Source organism: Chiloscyllium plagiosum, unplaced genomic scaffold (genome assembly GCF_037043375.1).
Source record: "Chiloscyllium plagiosum isolate Xiang-an unplaced genomic scaffold, Cpla_swu_hap1 HiC_scaffold_12, whole genome shotgun sequence".
NCBI lineage: Eukaryota > Metazoa > Chordata > Chondrichthyes > Orectolobiformes > Hemiscylliidae > Chiloscyllium > Chiloscyllium plagiosum.
The window spans coordinates 57,886,144-57,905,186 of NW_028270150.1; the positions used below are offsets into that span (position 1 = coordinate 57,886,144).

General features: G+C 40.6%; 1 protein-coding gene across 5 annotated transcripts in view; it reads right to left on the reverse strand.

Moving 5' to 3' along the window:
• Positions 1-18,571, reverse strand: part of epha6 (eph receptor A6) — a 687,522-nt gene extending 668,951 nt beyond the window's left edge. For 4 of the 5 annotated variants that reach the window (XM_087992858.1, XM_087992855.1, XM_087992857.1 and 1 more), the window contains exon 1: positions 17,695-18,330. In XM_087992858.1, coding sequence (XP_087848984.1) covers positions 17,695-17,776 — 82 coding nt within the window. In that variant the 5' untranslated portion in view covers positions 17,777-18,330. The other variant, XM_043700795.2, reaches the window with a different exon arrangement.
• Between the last annotated feature and the right edge of the window lie 472 nt (positions 18,572-19,043).

Genomic DNA, 19,043 nt, shown 5'->3' on the forward strand with positions numbered 1-19,043 from the left:
TGTAAAAACAAGAGAAAGAGGAACGAGAGTTTGATATAGAGGGATGGCTGTGAAATGTACTAATGCTGCATGTGCTGAGCCACATATGAAATAGCATGCACAGAACCTGCTTCATCAATAGAAGATTTCCAGTAAAAAGGTGAGTATAGAGAATGATCAAGTGCAATAAGAAATGCTTCCCTAAATAGGTATCATCGAATACATGATGGAAGTCAAAGAAAGGACATTCATTCAATGTTAAAATAACATTAAAAACTTCAATTGAAACAATTTTAAAAACTGAATTTGGCATGTATAGTACTGAGCGCTGCGATTTGCTATGTACATCTTTATCAGCTAAACAAATAAAGATGATTAGATTTCATTGAATGTTGAACATACTGAGCATGCTGTCATACAATGCTAGCTTGTTTATTGATAAGGCAGCATGACAGAGGAAAGAAAGAAATCACAATATATTTCACATGTTTTTAAACCACACGCAAAAATACTTGCATGGAATCATAATGGACTTCCTTTGATGTTCATTTTAACATCATTAACATCCGTGTCAATGCTACTGTTGAATATTGAAAGAAAAAATTGCAAATACGGGACTTTTTTTAAATTACAAATGTTATGGACAAATTCAGCAGATATGATTGTTTGGAACTTCAGACCTGTTTTTCCACAAATACAGCCAGACCTGTTGGATTTTTCTAACACTTTATAATTTTGTAGTATTGGGACAGAATTAATTCTCCACATTTGTAGTGTTGCGCTGCAACTTAATGCTCCACTAAATAGTGCTTTTTAAACCTCAAACATGGGTTTTTACATTTTAAAAGTAGCCTGCATTTGTTTTTAAGGTTAAAGTTAAAAGCTTAAACATGAAACAATGGATGACCTATTAATCTATCTATAATCGCCATGGAAGAAGCTAAAGTTACCAATTCGGGGAAGAGGGCTGTAATGGACTGCATTCATAATGGCTGCAGAGTTATGGATTTGCACTTAAATTAATTTGAATTTCTGTGCATCTAATCTTAATGAATTCGAGTGCACCCTATTTATTTTCCCATATCCTTAAATTTCACTTAAAGTTGACTCAGATGCGCCAAATCCCAAAACATGCCACATTGTCATAGAGATGGCTAATGAGAGAAGATGTTGTTGCCGTTTCAGGCTCCCTGGGTGGTTGCTCAGTAAATAGGCAGTTGCAAGTTTGTTTTGGAGTTGATTGCCTCTCACTGGATTAAGAAGTCAAAAGGAGAGGATTGTTAGTTAGTCAACTGTAGTTCAAGCGTGGGACATGCGCAATTCATTCTCTACACAAAATGCAGTTGCAGCCAAAGCTCAATTTGGTTTGTGTTGGGAATAGCACCTGGAATGTTTACCTAGTTTGCAGCCAGAAGAAATCTAGTGGTCTTCAGACCTTTATGACAGAAAGCAATCAAACTCAGCTTGGAGGCTGTCAGAAAACATTTAGACATCAGCCAACACACTGAACAAGGAGCTGAAGCATCCACAATTGAAGTACTAGATCAGTATTAGAGGGTTATTCCACCAAAACCTGAATGATAGATGCTCAAAACAGCTAGAACACTCAAATTGATGCTACAATCTGCTGGAAGACACATAGCATGGATTGATCCCAGAAGCTGTGAATGAATCATCAAACTAGTTATAATTTCTTAAAAGGGTTTGTAGTGGAACGAAAAAAGTAACACTAGTTTATTGTGGGTAACTATAAATCAAAGTTGACATTGCCTTAATTTAGTTCTTCCTATACTTTTTTTCAGAAAAGAAATATTGTAGCACAGTTCTTAGTTTACAGTGGGGTGTTTCTTTCTAAACATTAACAGTTCTGAACAGGATTGCACGAAAGGTGACAGGTTCAGAATTTAAAAAAAATTATACCATGGATACTGGAAATCTGAAACAACAGAAATGCAGAAGAAAACGAATTTGTGTAGCGCAAGCTTAAAGCTAGATCTAGTATTGGGAGAGAATACGGAGTGCAGCTATGGAAACCAGGGGAGCTTCGACCCAAGAACTGGAGCAGATCATGACAGAATGACTTCCGAGAGCGAGTTAAGGCCAGAAGAGCTAAAGTAGTGCGAGTTCTTGAAGTTTCATTAAACCCGACCCATTATGTTATTAATATCTGGAGAGCAGCTGTCAAATCGGTGAGATCAATCTTAATTCCATCATCTTTTTGGTGTGCTCATTGCATTCTATTACTCATAACATTAATGTTGGGTGCGAGAAATAAGGTTTATAATACTTAATAGATTGTGTAACTTGAGAGATCCAGATTTCACATGGAAAAGTAATTATTCCCCAGAGATATCAGTCGGATCAGGAATCAGAATAGTTAATATTTCAGGGGAATGGCCTTCCAGTATTATGATTTTTTTTGCTGCCCTCTGAAACAATGAACATGCTTAAACATTGGAGTCATTTTATAATTTAAAAAGTGTTATTAACATGAAACATATATATTGAGAAAGGTGACAAGATATTCTTATTTACATGGCATTGCTACATTGACTTGGCCTAACTAATCTGGTCAAACGAGCTGTTATTAGGTAATATTTTAGAAAATCGAAGCCTTACTTTCCTTAAATATGTGCAAAAATCAATTAATTCTTGGTGCCATTGTTTCCTTAATGATTTAATTTCGAAAGACATTCCAGTAATTATCACTATGTCTGACAGGCAATCCAGCGTCTGAATTTATTTCAGGAAATATGGTGTGATCGATTAAAGTGGTAGAGATCCTAGAAATGAAAATGTGTTGCTGGAACAGCGCAGCAGGTCAGGCAGCATCCAGGGAACAGGAGAATTGACGTTTCGGGCATAAGCCCTTCTTCAGGAATGAGGAAAGTGTGTCCAGCAGGCTAAGATAAAAGGTAGGGAGGAGGGACTTGGGGGAGGGGAGTTGGAAATGCGATAGGTGGAAAGAGGTCAAGGTGAGGGTGATAGGTCAGACTGGAGTGGAAGGGTAGAGAGGTCAGGAAGAAGATTGCAGGTTAGGAAGGCGGAGCTGAGTTAGATGGATTTGACTGAGACAAGGTGGGGGGAGGGGAAATGAGGAAACTGGTGAAATCTGAGTTCATCCCTTGTGGTTGGAGGGTTCCTAGGCGGAAGATGAGGCGCTCTTCCTCCAACCGTCGTGTTGTGGTCTGGCGATGGAGGAGTCCAAAGACCTGCACATCCTTGGTGGAGTGGGAGGGGGAGTTGGAGTGTTGAGCCACAGGGTGGTTGGGTTGGTTGGTCTGGGTGTCCCAGAGGTGTTCTCTGAAACGCTCCGCAAGTAGGCGGCCTGTCTCCCCAATATAGAGGAGGCCACATCGGGTGCAGAGGATGCAATAGATGATGTGTGTGGAGGTGCAGGTGAATTTGTGGCGGATATGGAAGTTTCCTTTGGGGCCTTGGAGGGAGGTGAGGGGGGAGGTGTGGGCGCAAGTCTTGCACCTCCTGTGGTTGCAGGGGAAGGTGCCGGGAGTGGAGGTTGGGTTGGTGGGGGGGGGGGTGTGGATCTGACGAGGGAGTCACGGAGGGAGTGGTCTTTACGGAATGCTGATAGGGAAGGGGAGGGAAATATATCCTTGGTGGTGGGGTTCGTTTGGAGGTGGCGGAAATGACGGCGGATGATACGCTGTACATGGAGATTGGTGGGGTGGTAGGTGAGGACCAGTGGGGTTCTGTCCTGGTGGCGGTTGGAGGGGCGGGGCTCAAGGGCAGAGGAGCAGGAAGTGGAAGAGATGCAGTGGAGGGTATCGTCGACCACGTCGGGGGGGGGAAATTGCGGTCCTTGAAGAAGGAGGCCATCTGGGTTGTACGTTTTTGGAACAGGTCCTCCTGGGAGCAGATGCGGCGGAGACAAAGGAATTGGGAGAATGGGATGGTGTTTTTACAGGGGGCAGGGTGGGAGGAGGTGTAGTCCAGGTAGCTGTGGGAGTCGGTCGGTTTGTAGTAGATGTCAGTGTTGATTCGGTCGCCTGAGATAGAAATAGAAAGGTCGAGGAAGGGGAGGGAGGAATCGGAGACTGTCCAGGTCAATTTGAGGTCGGGGTGGAAGCTGTTGGTGAAGTGGATAAACTGTTCAACCTCCTCGTGGGAGCACGAGGCGGCGCCGATACAGTCATCGATGTAGCGGAGGAAAATGTGGGGGGTGGGGCCAGTGTAGTTGCGGAAGATGTACTGTTCCACATACCCTATGAAGAGGCAGGCATAGCTGGGGCCCATGCGGGTGCCCATGGCTACTCCTTTCGTTTAGAGGAAGTGGGAGGATTGGAAAGAGAAGTTGTTCAGGGTGAGGACCAGTTCAGTCAGTCGAAGGAGGGTGTCAGTGGAAGGGTACTGGTTGGTACGGCGGGAAAGGAAGAAGCGGAGGGCTTTGAGTCCTTCGTGATGGGGGATGGAGGTGTACAGGGACTGGATGTCCATGGTGAAGATAAGGCATTGGGGACCGGGGAAGCAAAAATTATGGAGGTGGAGGGCATGGGTGGTGTCCCGAACGTAGGTGGGGAGTTCTTGGACTAAGGGGGACAGGACCGTGTCGAGGTATGCAGAGATGAGTTCGGTGGGACAGGAGCAGGCTGAGACAATGGGTTGGCTGGGGCAGTCAGGTTTGTGGATTTTGGGCAGGAGGTAGAAGCTGGGTTGTGGGACTATGAGGTTGGAGGTGGTGGATGGGAGATCCCCTGAGATGATGAGGTTATGGATGGTCTGGGAGATGATGGTTTGGTGGTGGGGGGTGGGGTCATGGTCAAGAGGGCAGTAGGAGGAGGTATCTGTGAGCTGGCGTTTGGCCTCAGCGGTGTAAAGGTCAGTGCGCCAAACTACTACCGCGCCGCCCTTGTCTGCTGGTTTGATAGTGAGATTGGGGTTGCAACGGAGGGAGTGGAGTGCTTCGCGTTCCGAGGGTGAGAGGTTGGGGGAGTTGGAGTGGGTGAGAGGGGTGGGGGAGTTCAGGTGGCTGTTAATATCGCGGCGGCAGTTGGCTATGAAGAGGTCGAGGGCAGGTAGGAGGCCAGCACGGGGTGTCCAGGTGGATGGGGTGTGTTGGAGGCATGAGAAGGAGTCGTCAGAGGGTGGGCGAGAGTCTTGAAGTAGTAGGCACGGAGGCGAAGGCGGCGGAAGAATTGTTCGATGTCACGCCGCGTGTTGGACTCATTAATCTGAGAGCGTAGGGGAATGAAGGTGAGGCCTCTGCTGAGGACTGATCTTTCATCCTCAGAGAGGGGTAGGTCTGGAGGGATGGTGAAAACACGGCAGGGCTAGGAGCTAGGACCTGGTGTAGGGCTGGAGCTGGGTGTGGGGGTGGGGACGGAGATCGGCGTGGGGACGGGGTTAGACGTGGTGACGGATATCGGCGAAGGGGCGGGGTTAGGCATGCTGTCGGAGATCGGCGTGGGGGTGGAGACACATGCGGCGTTGTGGTCGTGTAGGTTAGTAACGTCACTGGGGGCGGAAGTGGCTGCGGCGACCACAGAGACAGAGTTATTCCCCATAGCCGCAGAGGTCACGAATCTGTCGGCGATCGTCTTCATGGCGATCGTGGAGGCAGTAGTCTGAGCGGCAATCGCGGAGGCTGCGAGGTCGGTGGGGGCGGAAGTGACGTCATCGTCCGCGGCGGCTATTGCCACAGGCGCTGTAGCGGGCGCATGTGTAATGGCGCCAGACTGATTTCGGAGGCCGATGGAAGATTCTGGAACAGTTGAGGAATCCGGAGTGCGGGGATAAGTACATGAAAGTTTTTGGTATTTAAAAAAAACATTGGGTTTGCTGGTGACTGCAGTTGTTCAGATGAAGCAAGTTAATTCAATTATTCGTAATTAACATTAGTTATACATAAAACATGACATACATCACCTTATTAGTTATTTCATTCAGGACTCAAAGCTAAGGAGGTTCTCCCCACCCCAACACATTTTTGCTCACATCACTGTTCTCAGAAACATGGCAGTTTTTCTTAAAAGACTGCAACAAATTAACAGAACAAAAGGATACTATTCAGCCCACAATCCTTGTGATGCCCCTTTTGTGTTAACTAAGTAAGGAGTCTCACTCTTGTTCATAGAATCCTGTAATTTTACTTATCAAACCAGTACTATTCAGATTACAATAAGAGTGCAAAGAGGCAGCGGCGGCCAGGTGGATATTTACAAATCTTGGATGACAACAGAGCAAGTCATAGACAGGGCAACTTTCGCCTTGAAGATGGCTTCAAAATCCCTCTCAAAGATACAAAGTCTTATCCCTATTGCCCTTACAAAGCAGCACTAGCCTTCTTTTCTTCAATGTAGTGTCAATTCCCGTATCCAAACTCATCTTCCCCACAAGTCTAGATTGGAATCCCTTTCATCACATTTCTACCACAGTAACAAAATGGTTCTCAAAGTCAGAAATGACATCCTATGCCATTGCAACGAAAGGTAAGTTTTTCCTCATCGTTTGAGCCATTTACAGACTTGAATACAGTTAACCAGATGTAGTCTGAATACTGCCAACTCACTCAACTTTTGCCCACTCTGATCTAACCATTACTAGAAAAATCACACAAAAACTTCACTTCTCATTTCTAAATATTACCTCTCCTATTCAAAGGCTTTGCCTCAGGATACCCATTCAATTGCTACATAGTGTCTAGCAGTGACATAACTCAACAGCACAGTTTCCAAATATATGCAGGCACAAGCTTTACTTTAATGCCACTCTAGATGGCTCCAATGTTGCTAGCTTATTAGACTACTTGTCCAACATCCAGTACCAAATGAATAGAAATTTCCACCAATTAAATACTGGGAAAAACAGAAGTCACGATCCTAGACCCTTTTCAAACTGACTCGATCCTCTCCATGGCAACAGGGCCAGACACTTAACTAGACTTTTTTGCTTGAAGTCATTTGAGCTGGAGATGGCCTGCTGAGCAGATTCACATCAAGAACTATTCTTTCAACCTCCTTTCAAAGGCCAGTAGCAAAGCAATAATGTCAGTGGATAAATAATCCAGAGATCAAAGCGAACACACTGGATAGATGGGTCTAAATCCCACCATGAGAATGGATTGAACTTAAATTCAATGAATAAATCTCAAGTGTGAAACTAGTTTCTGTGATGGTGACCATCAGTTGTTGCAAAGTCCCAACTGGTTCACAAATATCTTTCAAGGAAAGAAAGTTACTGACCTGGTTGATATGTGACCCCAGATGTATAGCAGTGTGTTCAACTCTAACATGCCCTCTAAATAGCCTGGCACTCTTATCCAGAACAATGAAAAGATGGCCACCAAATACTGGCCTTGTCACTGAAGCACACCATTTGAAAAGATTAAAAATATTTCTCGTGCAGTTGTAATTTGTCTTTCATGCTTTTCAATAACTTGAGATTTTTTATTACATGAAAGTGCTGTATGAATTAAAATAGTTTGCAAATAGAGCATTGAATGCAAAAATAAAGTAAAACATTTGCAAATCACTGCTCAAGTCTCAGCTGAAGCACTGCATATGGCACAGAGCATCACGCTTTATGAAGAATGCCAAGACTTTGTCTTAACTATCTACCCCAGGTTTAAAATTAACTGATCCAGCATCCACAGATGTTTCTGGAAGAGAGTTCCAAACATCTTCCACTTCATAATATATCCTGAACAGGCCAGCCCTAATTCTCAGACAATGCCCTCTAGTTCTAGAATTCCCAACCAACCAACAGAAATAATTTATTTGCCTACCCGGTCTTTTCCTGATTGTAATCAAATCATCCTTTTTCACCTTTTAAAAGTCTAGAGAAAACAGGTCTAACTTGTACAATCACTCCTCATAACTTGACCCCTAAAGTTGGTGGATGGCATGGTGGCACAGTGGTTAGCACTGCTGCCTCTCAGTGCCAGAGACCCAGGTTCAATTCCTGCCTCAGGTGACTGACTGTGTGGAGTTTGCACATTCTCCCAGCGTCTGTGCGGGTGTTCTCCAAGTGCTCTGGTTTCCTCCCACAGTCCAAAAATGTGCAGGTAGGTGAATTGGCCATGCTAAATTGCCCGTAGTGTTAGGTGAAGGGATAAATGTAGGGGAATGGGTCTGGGTGGGTTGCGCTTCAGCGTGGACTTGTTGGGCCGAAGGGCCTATTTCCACACTAAGTAATCTAATCTAAAAAATATAGTCCAGGTTTCATTCTTGTTAACTATACTGTATTCACTCCAAAGCCAATATATCCGAAGGTGTGATGCTCAGATCTGCTCATGATACTCCAAGTGGCGTGAACTCGGGTTTTGTATAACTGCAGCAAAACGTCCACATCCTTATACTCCAACCTATCTACCCCTTTAGATATAAGAGCTAGCATTCCATTAGCATTCTTGATTCGTTTCGGCATCTATTCATGATATTTTAAAGATTATGTACTTAAACCCACTCTCCTCTTACCCCTCAGTCTCTTTGGACATCCACTGTTTAACTTCATACCTTGAATTTATTGGTCTAAAATGGACAACCTTACTTTCTAATATTGAACTCCATCTGCCACAGTTTTGTCCATTCATGTAGCATCCCAATTTCCCTTTAATTTTATGGTAACACTATCTATAATGCTGCTTTTGTGTCACCAACATGTTTAGGTATGACTATTATGCCATTATCCAAGTCATAACTAAATACTATGAACAATTGAGGCCCTAAAACAGTCTTGTGGGACATCACTGGTCAGATCCTGCCAATTTGAGTACGTTCCCGTTATCCCTTCTGTCACCTGCCACTCAACCACTTTCCCAGCCATGTTAGTAATTTGCCACCACTCCTGTGGGCTTCCATCTTAGTTAACAATCTCTCGTATGAGACTTTATACAGACTTCCCAAAGGCATTTTATAAACAAAATTTACAGACATTGCCTTGTCTACTACCTTAAGTTAACAATTCAAAAACATTCAATGGCGTGTGTTTGGCATGACCTACCTGCCTTGAATTCAAGTTGGTTCTGCTTGGCACACAAAATATTCAAGCAGTTCCATCATCCCATCCTTAATTCAGATTGCAACAATTTCCTCAATACTGATGTCTGGCCAAGTGGTCTAAGATTCCTGCCTTTTAAAGGTGAAGAGGAAAAGCAGAGTGATATGCAATTTTCCAATCCAATATACTATTCCAATACAACTCTACTTAAGACAATGGCTACTTCTCATTAGTCTATCTTGTTGTTTTCCTCTACCTCTAGTCCAGATCCCAATCTTAGGGAAAAAAGCAGCATGGTAGCAATAAATCTACTTGCTGTAGCTTTCACCAAAGCTGGCTGTGAAGATTTATCATATAACATGGTGAGCATCAGTTTAGATTCCTATGAGCTTTGAAGAAATCTTTAGACAGATTTACAAAGGCTACTCACTTAAATCAGTCAACAGCTGGGAAAGCCGAAACTTCAAAAAGGATGCACAGAAGAGAAATTCATGGCAAGATTCATCAAAGTAAAACCTACAGTTGACGGTAAAAGCTCTCTTCTCCAATCTGAAATGCAAGTGCATTCTTAAAGTCACATGGAGCTAGAACATTGCCAGCAATTTGTAACATCCAAGTGTGCTCAATTATTGATTATCAATAAATTGTAAATGTGACTTCAAGTCAACTTTCAGCCAGAGGGAAAATATATATCAGAAGTTCCATGAGTAAAGTTGAAATTTATGGTGGAAGTGAGAAAATTTCAAAGAAAAAAAAAAAGTGCCATTAAAAGGTTGGGAAATCTAAAACAGAACAAGACTTCTAACCACCTGAGCATACATCGCCATTACAGGCAGCTACCACGAGGCAAAGCTTCAGATAGGGAAATCAAAGCCATGCAAATAATCATGGAACATGGCCACAGCACCGGAAACATTGCAAAGCCAGAACTGAAGTGACATTGGAGCACTTCGGAAGTAGACTAATTCTAATTAAAGCAAGTTACAAGATTGCTTTCATCTGTAATCATTCATTACATAAATACCAGTAAATTAAGACACTAGCTGCTGACTTATATTGAGGATCAGTTCAGTCAATTGATTGGACAGTTGTTTTGCTATGCAGGGTGATGTGATCTGAGCAAATCAATTTTAAAATAACTAGCAAATGAGAGAAAAGAGAAATTAACTCACAGCAACTGGTTTTAAATCAGGAGCATACTGGAAAGAATCAGATTCCTCAAGAACTTTCAAATGAATATTCAATACTTATTGGAAGTGGACAGACTTTGATAAATTATAGGGAAAATGGCTCAACTCTTCTGGCAATCTAACACAGACAAGACTGGCCAAATGGAACTAATCTGCCATATTCTTGCAGGCTAAGTAAATATCCAATTTTACTTTGAAAGTTATATTGAATCTGTTTGCACATTCCAGATCATGGTACACTTTAAAACCCTCTCTGTCTCCAACACATTAGCCTGAACCTTTTATTAGCCCAGTGACATTACCATTACAATACCACTTGCAGTCAGTGCACTAAAATATTGAACTGGAGATAGAAAATCCAAACACGATATAATTTGCAGTCCAATCCAAAATACATTTGCTAACCATTACTCTGCTTCAATCAACTTCCTATCCATGCAGTTCCATTTTTTAAAATCATGCTCATCCTAAAAATCTCCTATACTTCACTTTTTCAAACACTTAAATATAACTACAGAACAACCACTGTATTTACTCTCCATAAAACACATGATGATTGGTCAGTCAAGATTCATTCTTAAAAATGCACACTGGACACCTTTAATTAACTTAAAGCTTCTAATGGAATATTAATTCCAGCCTGGATTAAAGCCTCCAGAAGTTTACCCATGATAGAGACAGATAAGATTTGTGTTCAGCATGGATTTTTAATCAAAACAAGCAGTCTTTATGTCCTTCAAAAGTAATCATGCGTCAGTGTAACAAGCTCAACATGTAATGCAACTATAATTATTCAAGTACATTAATGGTCCCACACTAAAAACAACCTAATTTTAAAAAAATCATTAAGACACCAAATACCCCTAGGTATGATATATGCAGATTTTTTGTCACATTATACTGCAGAAATTATGCAACTACACAACAGTCTGGAGAAGATAGGCATCTAGTGGGGATCCCCAAAGGTTGTTAATATGAGCAGCACTTTTAATACAACACAAATACCCAGGGCAGAATTTCAAAATCTGTTGATGACAAAACTTGGAATTATTGTGAAGGAAGAGGATGTTTATGACAGACTCCAGGACGACTTACAGAAGCTGAGAAATAGACAGACGAGTGGTGGATGCAATTAGAAAAAAGTTTGAAGTGACATATTTTGCTACAAAGGAAGAAACAATATTACAGAATCCCCACAACTGGAAGGAGCCCATTCAGCCCACACCATCCCCCCAAATAGCATCCCACTCCAATCTAAACCATCCCAATAACCCTGTTTTTCCCATAGCCAATTCACCTAACTTGCACATCTTTGGACTGTAGGAGGAAACTGGAGCACCCAGAGGAACCCCCTCCCCCCCCAGGCACAAAGAGAATGTGCAAATTTCACAGACAGTTGCCAGAGGCTGGAATCAAATCTTGGTCCCTAGGGCTGAGGCAGTAGTATATAAACTGAAGAGTACAATTCAAACAGAAGTGCAGGATTAGAGGTCCCAAGGCATGCACAAGTACAAGTTATAGGAAGCAACAAGACTGTTTGAGAAAAAAAAACATGTTTAATAAGGCATTACAAGATTCTGGGTTTTATTCAAGAAAAGGCAGAGCAGTAAAGCAAATTATAGTAAACCTTAATAAAACGCTAGTTTGGCCTCACCACAAACAATGCGACCAGTTTTAGGCAGAATGAGAGGGCCAGAAAAATTTTAAGAGCAGTTCCAAAGATTAATGACTTCAGTTACATAGATTGGATAATCTGGGACTACTTTCTTTAGAAGTTAGTTGAGGGGAGATTATATGGCACTCATCAAAATTGTGGGAAGTTTGTACAGAGTCATTAGGGTGAAACTGTTTCTATTAGTAGAACAGTCAAGATACCTGATTGAAGATGAATGGCAAAAGAACTAAAAAAAGTGACTTTTTAAAAAAAAATAATTCACAGAATGAATGAAATTCATTCATTCATGGGAGAAGAGTGTCACTGGCTGGACCAGCATTTGTTGCACATCCCTAATTGCTTAAAGGGCAGTCATTGTAACATTGTAACTCCAGACCCACAACATGGAGGCCAAACCCAGTAAGGATGGCAGTTTCTTTCCCTAAAAGGGCATTAGTGAACCAGATGGGTTTTTCCAATAATCGTTACAGTTTTAAAAAAAAAAATTGAATTAAATTCTGCCATGGCGGGATTCAAACCCAGGTGCCCAGAACATTATCTGGATCTCTGGATTAACAGTTCAATGATAACATGATTAGGCCATCACCTACAGGTGACACATTGAAGAAATAGCTTTAATCAATGAATTATTAGGATTTGCAGTGCACTAAAGTATGGTAAAGGCCAATCTGATCAGGGCTTTCAAAAGGGGATTGAAGGACTGAAGCCAAAATTCCAAGGCTACAGGGAAAAGTAGACTAGTTGGTTTCAATTGCACACATGTTGAACAGATAAAATATGCTCAAAGAATAGTTACTGTACAAAAAAGTCAATGTTTTACACTGATTGGAAAATGTATGACAAGTTGTGTATTTAATTCTGCAATGCACTATTGTGTTGATGTCAAATTAACTACTATCAATGTGCATTTAGTTGCACATCAAATGGAACATGGGTGTTTTGATTTTTAACAAACATTCACAACTATCTTGAGAGAGAAATTATCACAATTCTGGAAAGGTTTGGCAGCACTAGATTTAAATAAAAGCTCACAAAAGCCACATTAACCAAAAGCAAAAATGTATACTCCAAAAAGTTTGTTTAGAAAGAAAAGAGTGCCAGAGATTATGCACGTGAACATTATTCTACGTCACTAACTTATCAATGACTATTTTGAAATAATTTACATCTATAAGCCAACAGAGTAGAAACTAATTGATTGGATGGGGGGGGGGGGGGAAGAGAAGAGAGATGAGAAATCTGCATAGTTTAGGTGTTACACATCTAGCATTGCATTCAACATTAATAAAATGCATTCAGGTGTGATCTTTGTAGCTTTCTTATGGCAGTGACTAGAGTCACAAATGACAAGACCAAACCAACATTAACATCTTGCCAAAAAAATTCACAGAAATAAACTTTTACCCTATTAGTTTACAATTTTTGAAATTGATTTCAAACCTCTCTTGCCTCCATTTTGGCATTTTAAAAAAGAGTGCAGGCATATAAAGTGCTGTCAGTTTATTTTGAAATTTAGATTAGAAATACAACATTGCTAAGTCCATTGGTACCGAGTATAATGCTAATTTCAGTGACAGAACAGGGATAGAGGACAATGTTACATAGTGTGGCATTGCAATGGACAGAAATAAAATTACCAAAAGGCATACCTGGTTCCTCTTGCTAACAGCCTTAAATAGTGTGACAATCATTACAATTAGTCATAATGATAACCATTACAGACAAACCCAAGAAGAAAATAAATGAATAGATGAAAAGACTTCAAATGCTTCTACAGCAATTGTAAAAAGTTTTGAACACTGTAAAATATGCATATTTACCAAGTAAAATAATTTCCCCTCAAATGATGTTCTTGACTCTTCCACTTCAAAAAGAATTTAATTCTATGCTGATGTGAACCTCATTGATCATAGGTGACAGATGAAAGTGCAAACAGCTTGCCTTAGCATAAGCAAACAATGCCAGCAAAACCACACATCCACAAATTAAATTTGATGAGAATATGTTTGAATACACTTAATAATTGAATCCAACTTATTTAAAAATGTGTGCAATACAAAATGCTAAATTTCTAAAGATATCATGGGTCATTGTAAAGTAGGGGATGATAAGAACCTGAAAGCTATCTAAAATCCATGCAACAGAAACTTAAAATTCCATTGAGTCAAGTTAATTTTTTTGCTTCAATGAAACTTTATGTATTTTAAAAAGCACGGATGGATATTTTCCACTTACAGTATACTAATATGCCTCAGCATATATCCTTGGTCATATAGCTTACCAATAACATTTATTAAAAAACTCACTCACAGGATGAGAGCATTACTGGCTGGGCCAGCATTTATTGCCCTTCCCTAATTGCCCAGAGGGCAGGTAAGAGTTAACCACATCGCTGTGGGTCTGGACTCACATGGAGGCCTGACCAGGCGAGGGTGGCAGTTGCCTTCCATAAAAGGACATTAGTGAACCAGATTGTAGGAAAAACAAACAACAACGGATTCACGGCCAAATTAGACTCTTAATTCCAGATATTTAGTGATTTCAAATTCTACCATCTGCCTTTGTAGGATTCAAACCCAGGTCCCTGGAACATTACCTGGATCCCTGAAATAACAGTCCAGCAATAATACCATTTAAACATAGTCTGGTAATTGTCAGTGTCCACAATTTTCTCCCCACTCAATGTATTGACAAAATGTTTTTAAATCAAGTACTAGCTTTTCTCTCAAGGATATGGTAATATTTGTTACTTTCCATAATTTTTGCAATGGGTATATCGTAAAGGTGGTATAGGTGGGCAATGAATTTTCCTACCAATGACATGCATGATATCGATAGCTTTGACTTTTCACTGACAAGTGGGTTAGTAAATAGAAATGTAATAGCTATATTATATCAATTGAAACATTTTAAATTCTCTGAATGTATTGAGTTCATGTCTTCATTTTGATGACGTATCTGACTAATTTTGCACCTTGGTCAATATTTTATCACCGCAACTTCAGAACAACTTCCAGAATAACTCAATTCATAAGCATGATTAATCTTTCAATAGGTATATTCAAGAGATTTTGAAAAACATTCATATGTGAAAAAGTACATGGTAAAACTTAATAGTTGAACTACACTTGCATTCATCATTCCAACTCAAGGCAATTTGTTGCAGCAGTGCATTTAACAGTATAATCAGTTAGATTTCCCCTTGCATGTGCAGAATCTTAATTTTGTGGCAATTTGCTGAAATTGAGAGGTGACAACAGAACAATGAAAACCCCCAACAAGGGCAGTGGGGTCCTAATGGAACATGACAAGCAATTGTGTGTCAACTGAAAGTTGAAGGATTGCAACATAACAGTGCATGGACAAAGGAAGAGTGTATGTATGAGTCAGTGTACCAGGTATTGAAAGAGAAACAAATAGATAGATTGATTGGATTGAGATAGATAAAAGCAAAATCAGTAATAATTTGAAGTTTTATATTTTTGAACGAGCCAAAGATGACAATGACTAACTTTGAACTAATGGAATCTTATTCATTCAAACAGTTAATTGTCTATTCTCATATGGTGATTAGCAATAACTAACTTGGCTTTAAAATAATTGTTTGATTGAAGTGGACAAGATTTAAACAGTTGGTATGGAGTTTAATTCCCATTTACTGAACAAACATTGCACCTTGAAGCTAATTAATACATTACAATCATATAGCAGACAGGGAGATACCATCTTTTGTCAGATAAATGACCAAGGAGGCAGCCTATATAGCAGGGTATGGACATTTCAAAACCACACATCTGCCCTGTGCCTGAAGCTGCTGCACTATTTGTAATGTAAACAATGGCAGGAGCACCATTATTTTGGCAGCAAATAAATACCCATTACATTTTCTAATCTGTTTTGGAATCAATTCTACAACATTGGGATAGGGTTAAGCCATGCCTTACTGCTATAAAGGTTTTGTCTTTCAACTTTACACTGTAGTTTCTAACTTTGTTTGAAAGGTACAGCTTTCCAAGCTGACATCAAATGTCCTTTGGACTCATGAAATGTTGATCAATTTGAGGGTGAAGTAAAATATAGTAATTTGGCAAAGTGAAGTAATATTCTAAAACTAGGATTTGATGCATATTAAAGTTTGGAGAAGTATGCATCATGAACTCTTATAACCTATCAGCTGAAAATGACAACCCATGACAAATTGTCAACCTTATATTGTGTTGCATTTTACTCTAATGTGTAGATGAAAATTTGGGGTCAACACATTTCACTTGAATGCATCTGATACAATGACTGCATATGGTCAAAGTATGGTTTTAAAAATCAAAATCAGACTGGGAAAATTTTAATGATACTTTAATATATGTATTCAGTTACACAGGAAACAGTTTTTGTTTCATTGCTGCCTTTGATTAATATATCTAAAATAAAATTAAAATGCAATCATGAAACCCTTGGTTAAAGTGATGAAAGTTCATTAGTATTTTATTTCCAAAAGATACTGAATGAGAAAATGCAATTAAAACATGAAAATTAAGTGATTATTCAACTTTAAATTTCAGCAATTGTATCCACATAGTAACAAAATCAAATTGAGGAATACAAAATAATCACTACCAATAGAATGCAAAAAAAAAAGCTAATTGATTTGATATTTTCAGTAATACTTCCATAAGGTGCTTGGTGCATCCTTTAATTCAATTAACAGCATTAGTAAAGGTATGCTGAATCCAGAGGATGACAATTTCATTAATGAAGAGAATTCATGGGCTATTTGCACAGATGATTAAAAAAACCTCTATGGACGTAACTCTACATTCCACAACTATATAGTTTAATTTTTACCATAATTAAACACAAGTTTACATTAAACTACACTACTTTTGGAAAAGGGCTCATATCATGGTTTAACCTTGGGATTATCTCAAGGGACAAAGAACCTTCAACAGCTCAAAATACATCATCTGTAGTATAAACAATCAATATTATTTGTTTTAAATTGAAACTATTTGATAAAAATCTTTCGTCCAACTTCCTCAACATCAACTCAAAATAAGGCCGATCCTGAACTCTGAACATTTTGCTATAATCTACTTATGGAAAATCTCAATTATGAAGGCCAAATGAAGAGCTTTTGTTGGGCCTTGGGAATCAACACAGTTTAACAATACGGTTTAAAATACAATATCACCCGTCAATCTCAGCCTGGCATCTAACTTGATAATACAAGAGTATTATCTCTAGTTAACCAGCATAGAGAAAATTTCATGTTACCTAATGGAATCAACCTGCTAAGTTAAAGCGACATACTTATAAACTCTGCAATCGTCCAATAAACTTGCTACTGCAGCTTTAACTGTGTGTGTTAATTTTGGGGAAAATGTCACAGCTAGCATCCACAAACTAGAATTATATTAAAGTAACACTGGAACAAGGAATGTTAACGATCGACAGTTTACTGAAGTCAAAATCGGGATTACGCTTCAGGCGCGAATTAACCCTAAAGAAACTAGGCACAAATATCAATCGCGTCTATCATGGCCATCTTCCATCCGTTCAGGTCCATTCTGCAAACTTAGGGAAGGTGATGCTGTCAGATGATGGTGCAGATATAACTGCACTATCCATCTATGTCCAAGATAGCGCGGATCTGCGGGGAACCGGCGAAATTGAGATTAGAGAAAATACCAGGCCAGTTTTGCTCAACACATCTTATAATTTTTGGATTGTTTTTTTTTAAAAAAGGGTCCTTGGGTCCTGACCCCAGAACTAACGGTAAACCGCAGTGCTCCGGATAGGGACCGGGCTGTTTGGGGAGCTGTGAAAGTTTAATAAAAAAAGGTGTCAGTGAGAAGCTAACACTTTCCCGACTGGCCCGTCTCTCTCTCTGACTCTTACCTTGGTTGGAAAGGTGAGTGGCGGTGCTGAGCATCCGCTCAGACAGAAGCAGGAAGATGCTGAATTTCACGCTCAAACTCATCCTTCGGCACTCACAGCCGCCTTGGCTTGGGTCTAAGAGAAGCTGCTCCCTCCGGCTCAGACACCACGTAGGCCTGCCCACTGTCAAAAATAATATATTTTTTAAAAAACTGCAATAATGGAATTGCAGCCCGGAGGGAGGGGGATTTATACGACCGGCCTCCTCCGGTTGTCCGCTCACGTCCAGACTGAGGGAGCCATGGGCTTGTATGGTGTGGGAACTGGAATCAGTCAGCACACAGCAGCGACATCCCCAGTCCTCTCTCTCTCTCTCACACACACACACACAGTGAGCCAGTCACTAGCTGCCTGCGTCCCTCTCTCTTCCGAGAAGGAGGATTCAATCGCAGGGAAATTTTCCACACTCAGAAACCGCCCCTCTAATCAGAAAGAAGAACACTTTCTCTCCTCGCTCTCCGGCAGCTGCAATCCAAAAATAAAACCAGCGCGATTAGGAGCCACCCCCTTTTAATGTCTCGCTGCTCAGAAAAAAAATATTTGTTGAAACGAATGGTTGCTGACGAGAGTCCCTTTTTTTTTCTCGGGGGTAGAGGTAAGCGGCCAACCTTCAACAGTCAGTCCATCGCTGCCTCAGATTGAAAGCTTCACAAACTGACAACTTTCAGGAGAACCTGAACTAGACTTTAATCACCGCGTGCAACTTGCCGGGGGGGGGGAGAATCTCCAACAACGAATTATCAGACTGGAAAATAGGAAGGTTGGAACTGTCAGCCGCCCCCATTACAAATTATATATACACATATAAATAAACGACTTGCAAAGTATATTATTCACGGTTTAGTCAGTGAATAGTCGAGCTGGTGTCCCGAGTGTCAGCTAATGCTGGCGCCTACCAGGTCAAAAGAGCCGCCAATGAGCACTAGAGGGTGTCAATAACACACACACAACACTCATGACTGCTCCTAATGCCCAGCTTTAAATAATAGGAATGTTCCTTTCTCGAGATTATTTTTGGAACAGGTTCCCCCCCCCGCTAAACAAAGTATTGCAATAAGAGCCAAGCTGATGAGCTTCAATAATTGTGGTTGGCTTTATCCACTGAAATAACTGTACGTTCTGGCAAAACCCAAATGGGTGTAAGCAAATAAACAGAGGGCGGGTAAAGTTATTAAAAGGGCACTAGAGCACTCTGCTGAAGATCAGCTGGCGGCTGCTGCACAAACACTGGAACTCAATGTTATTACCACTTTTCCAAGCACTAACTAACCGTGCATGTCTGTACAAGTCGAATTGAATCGGAGATAAAC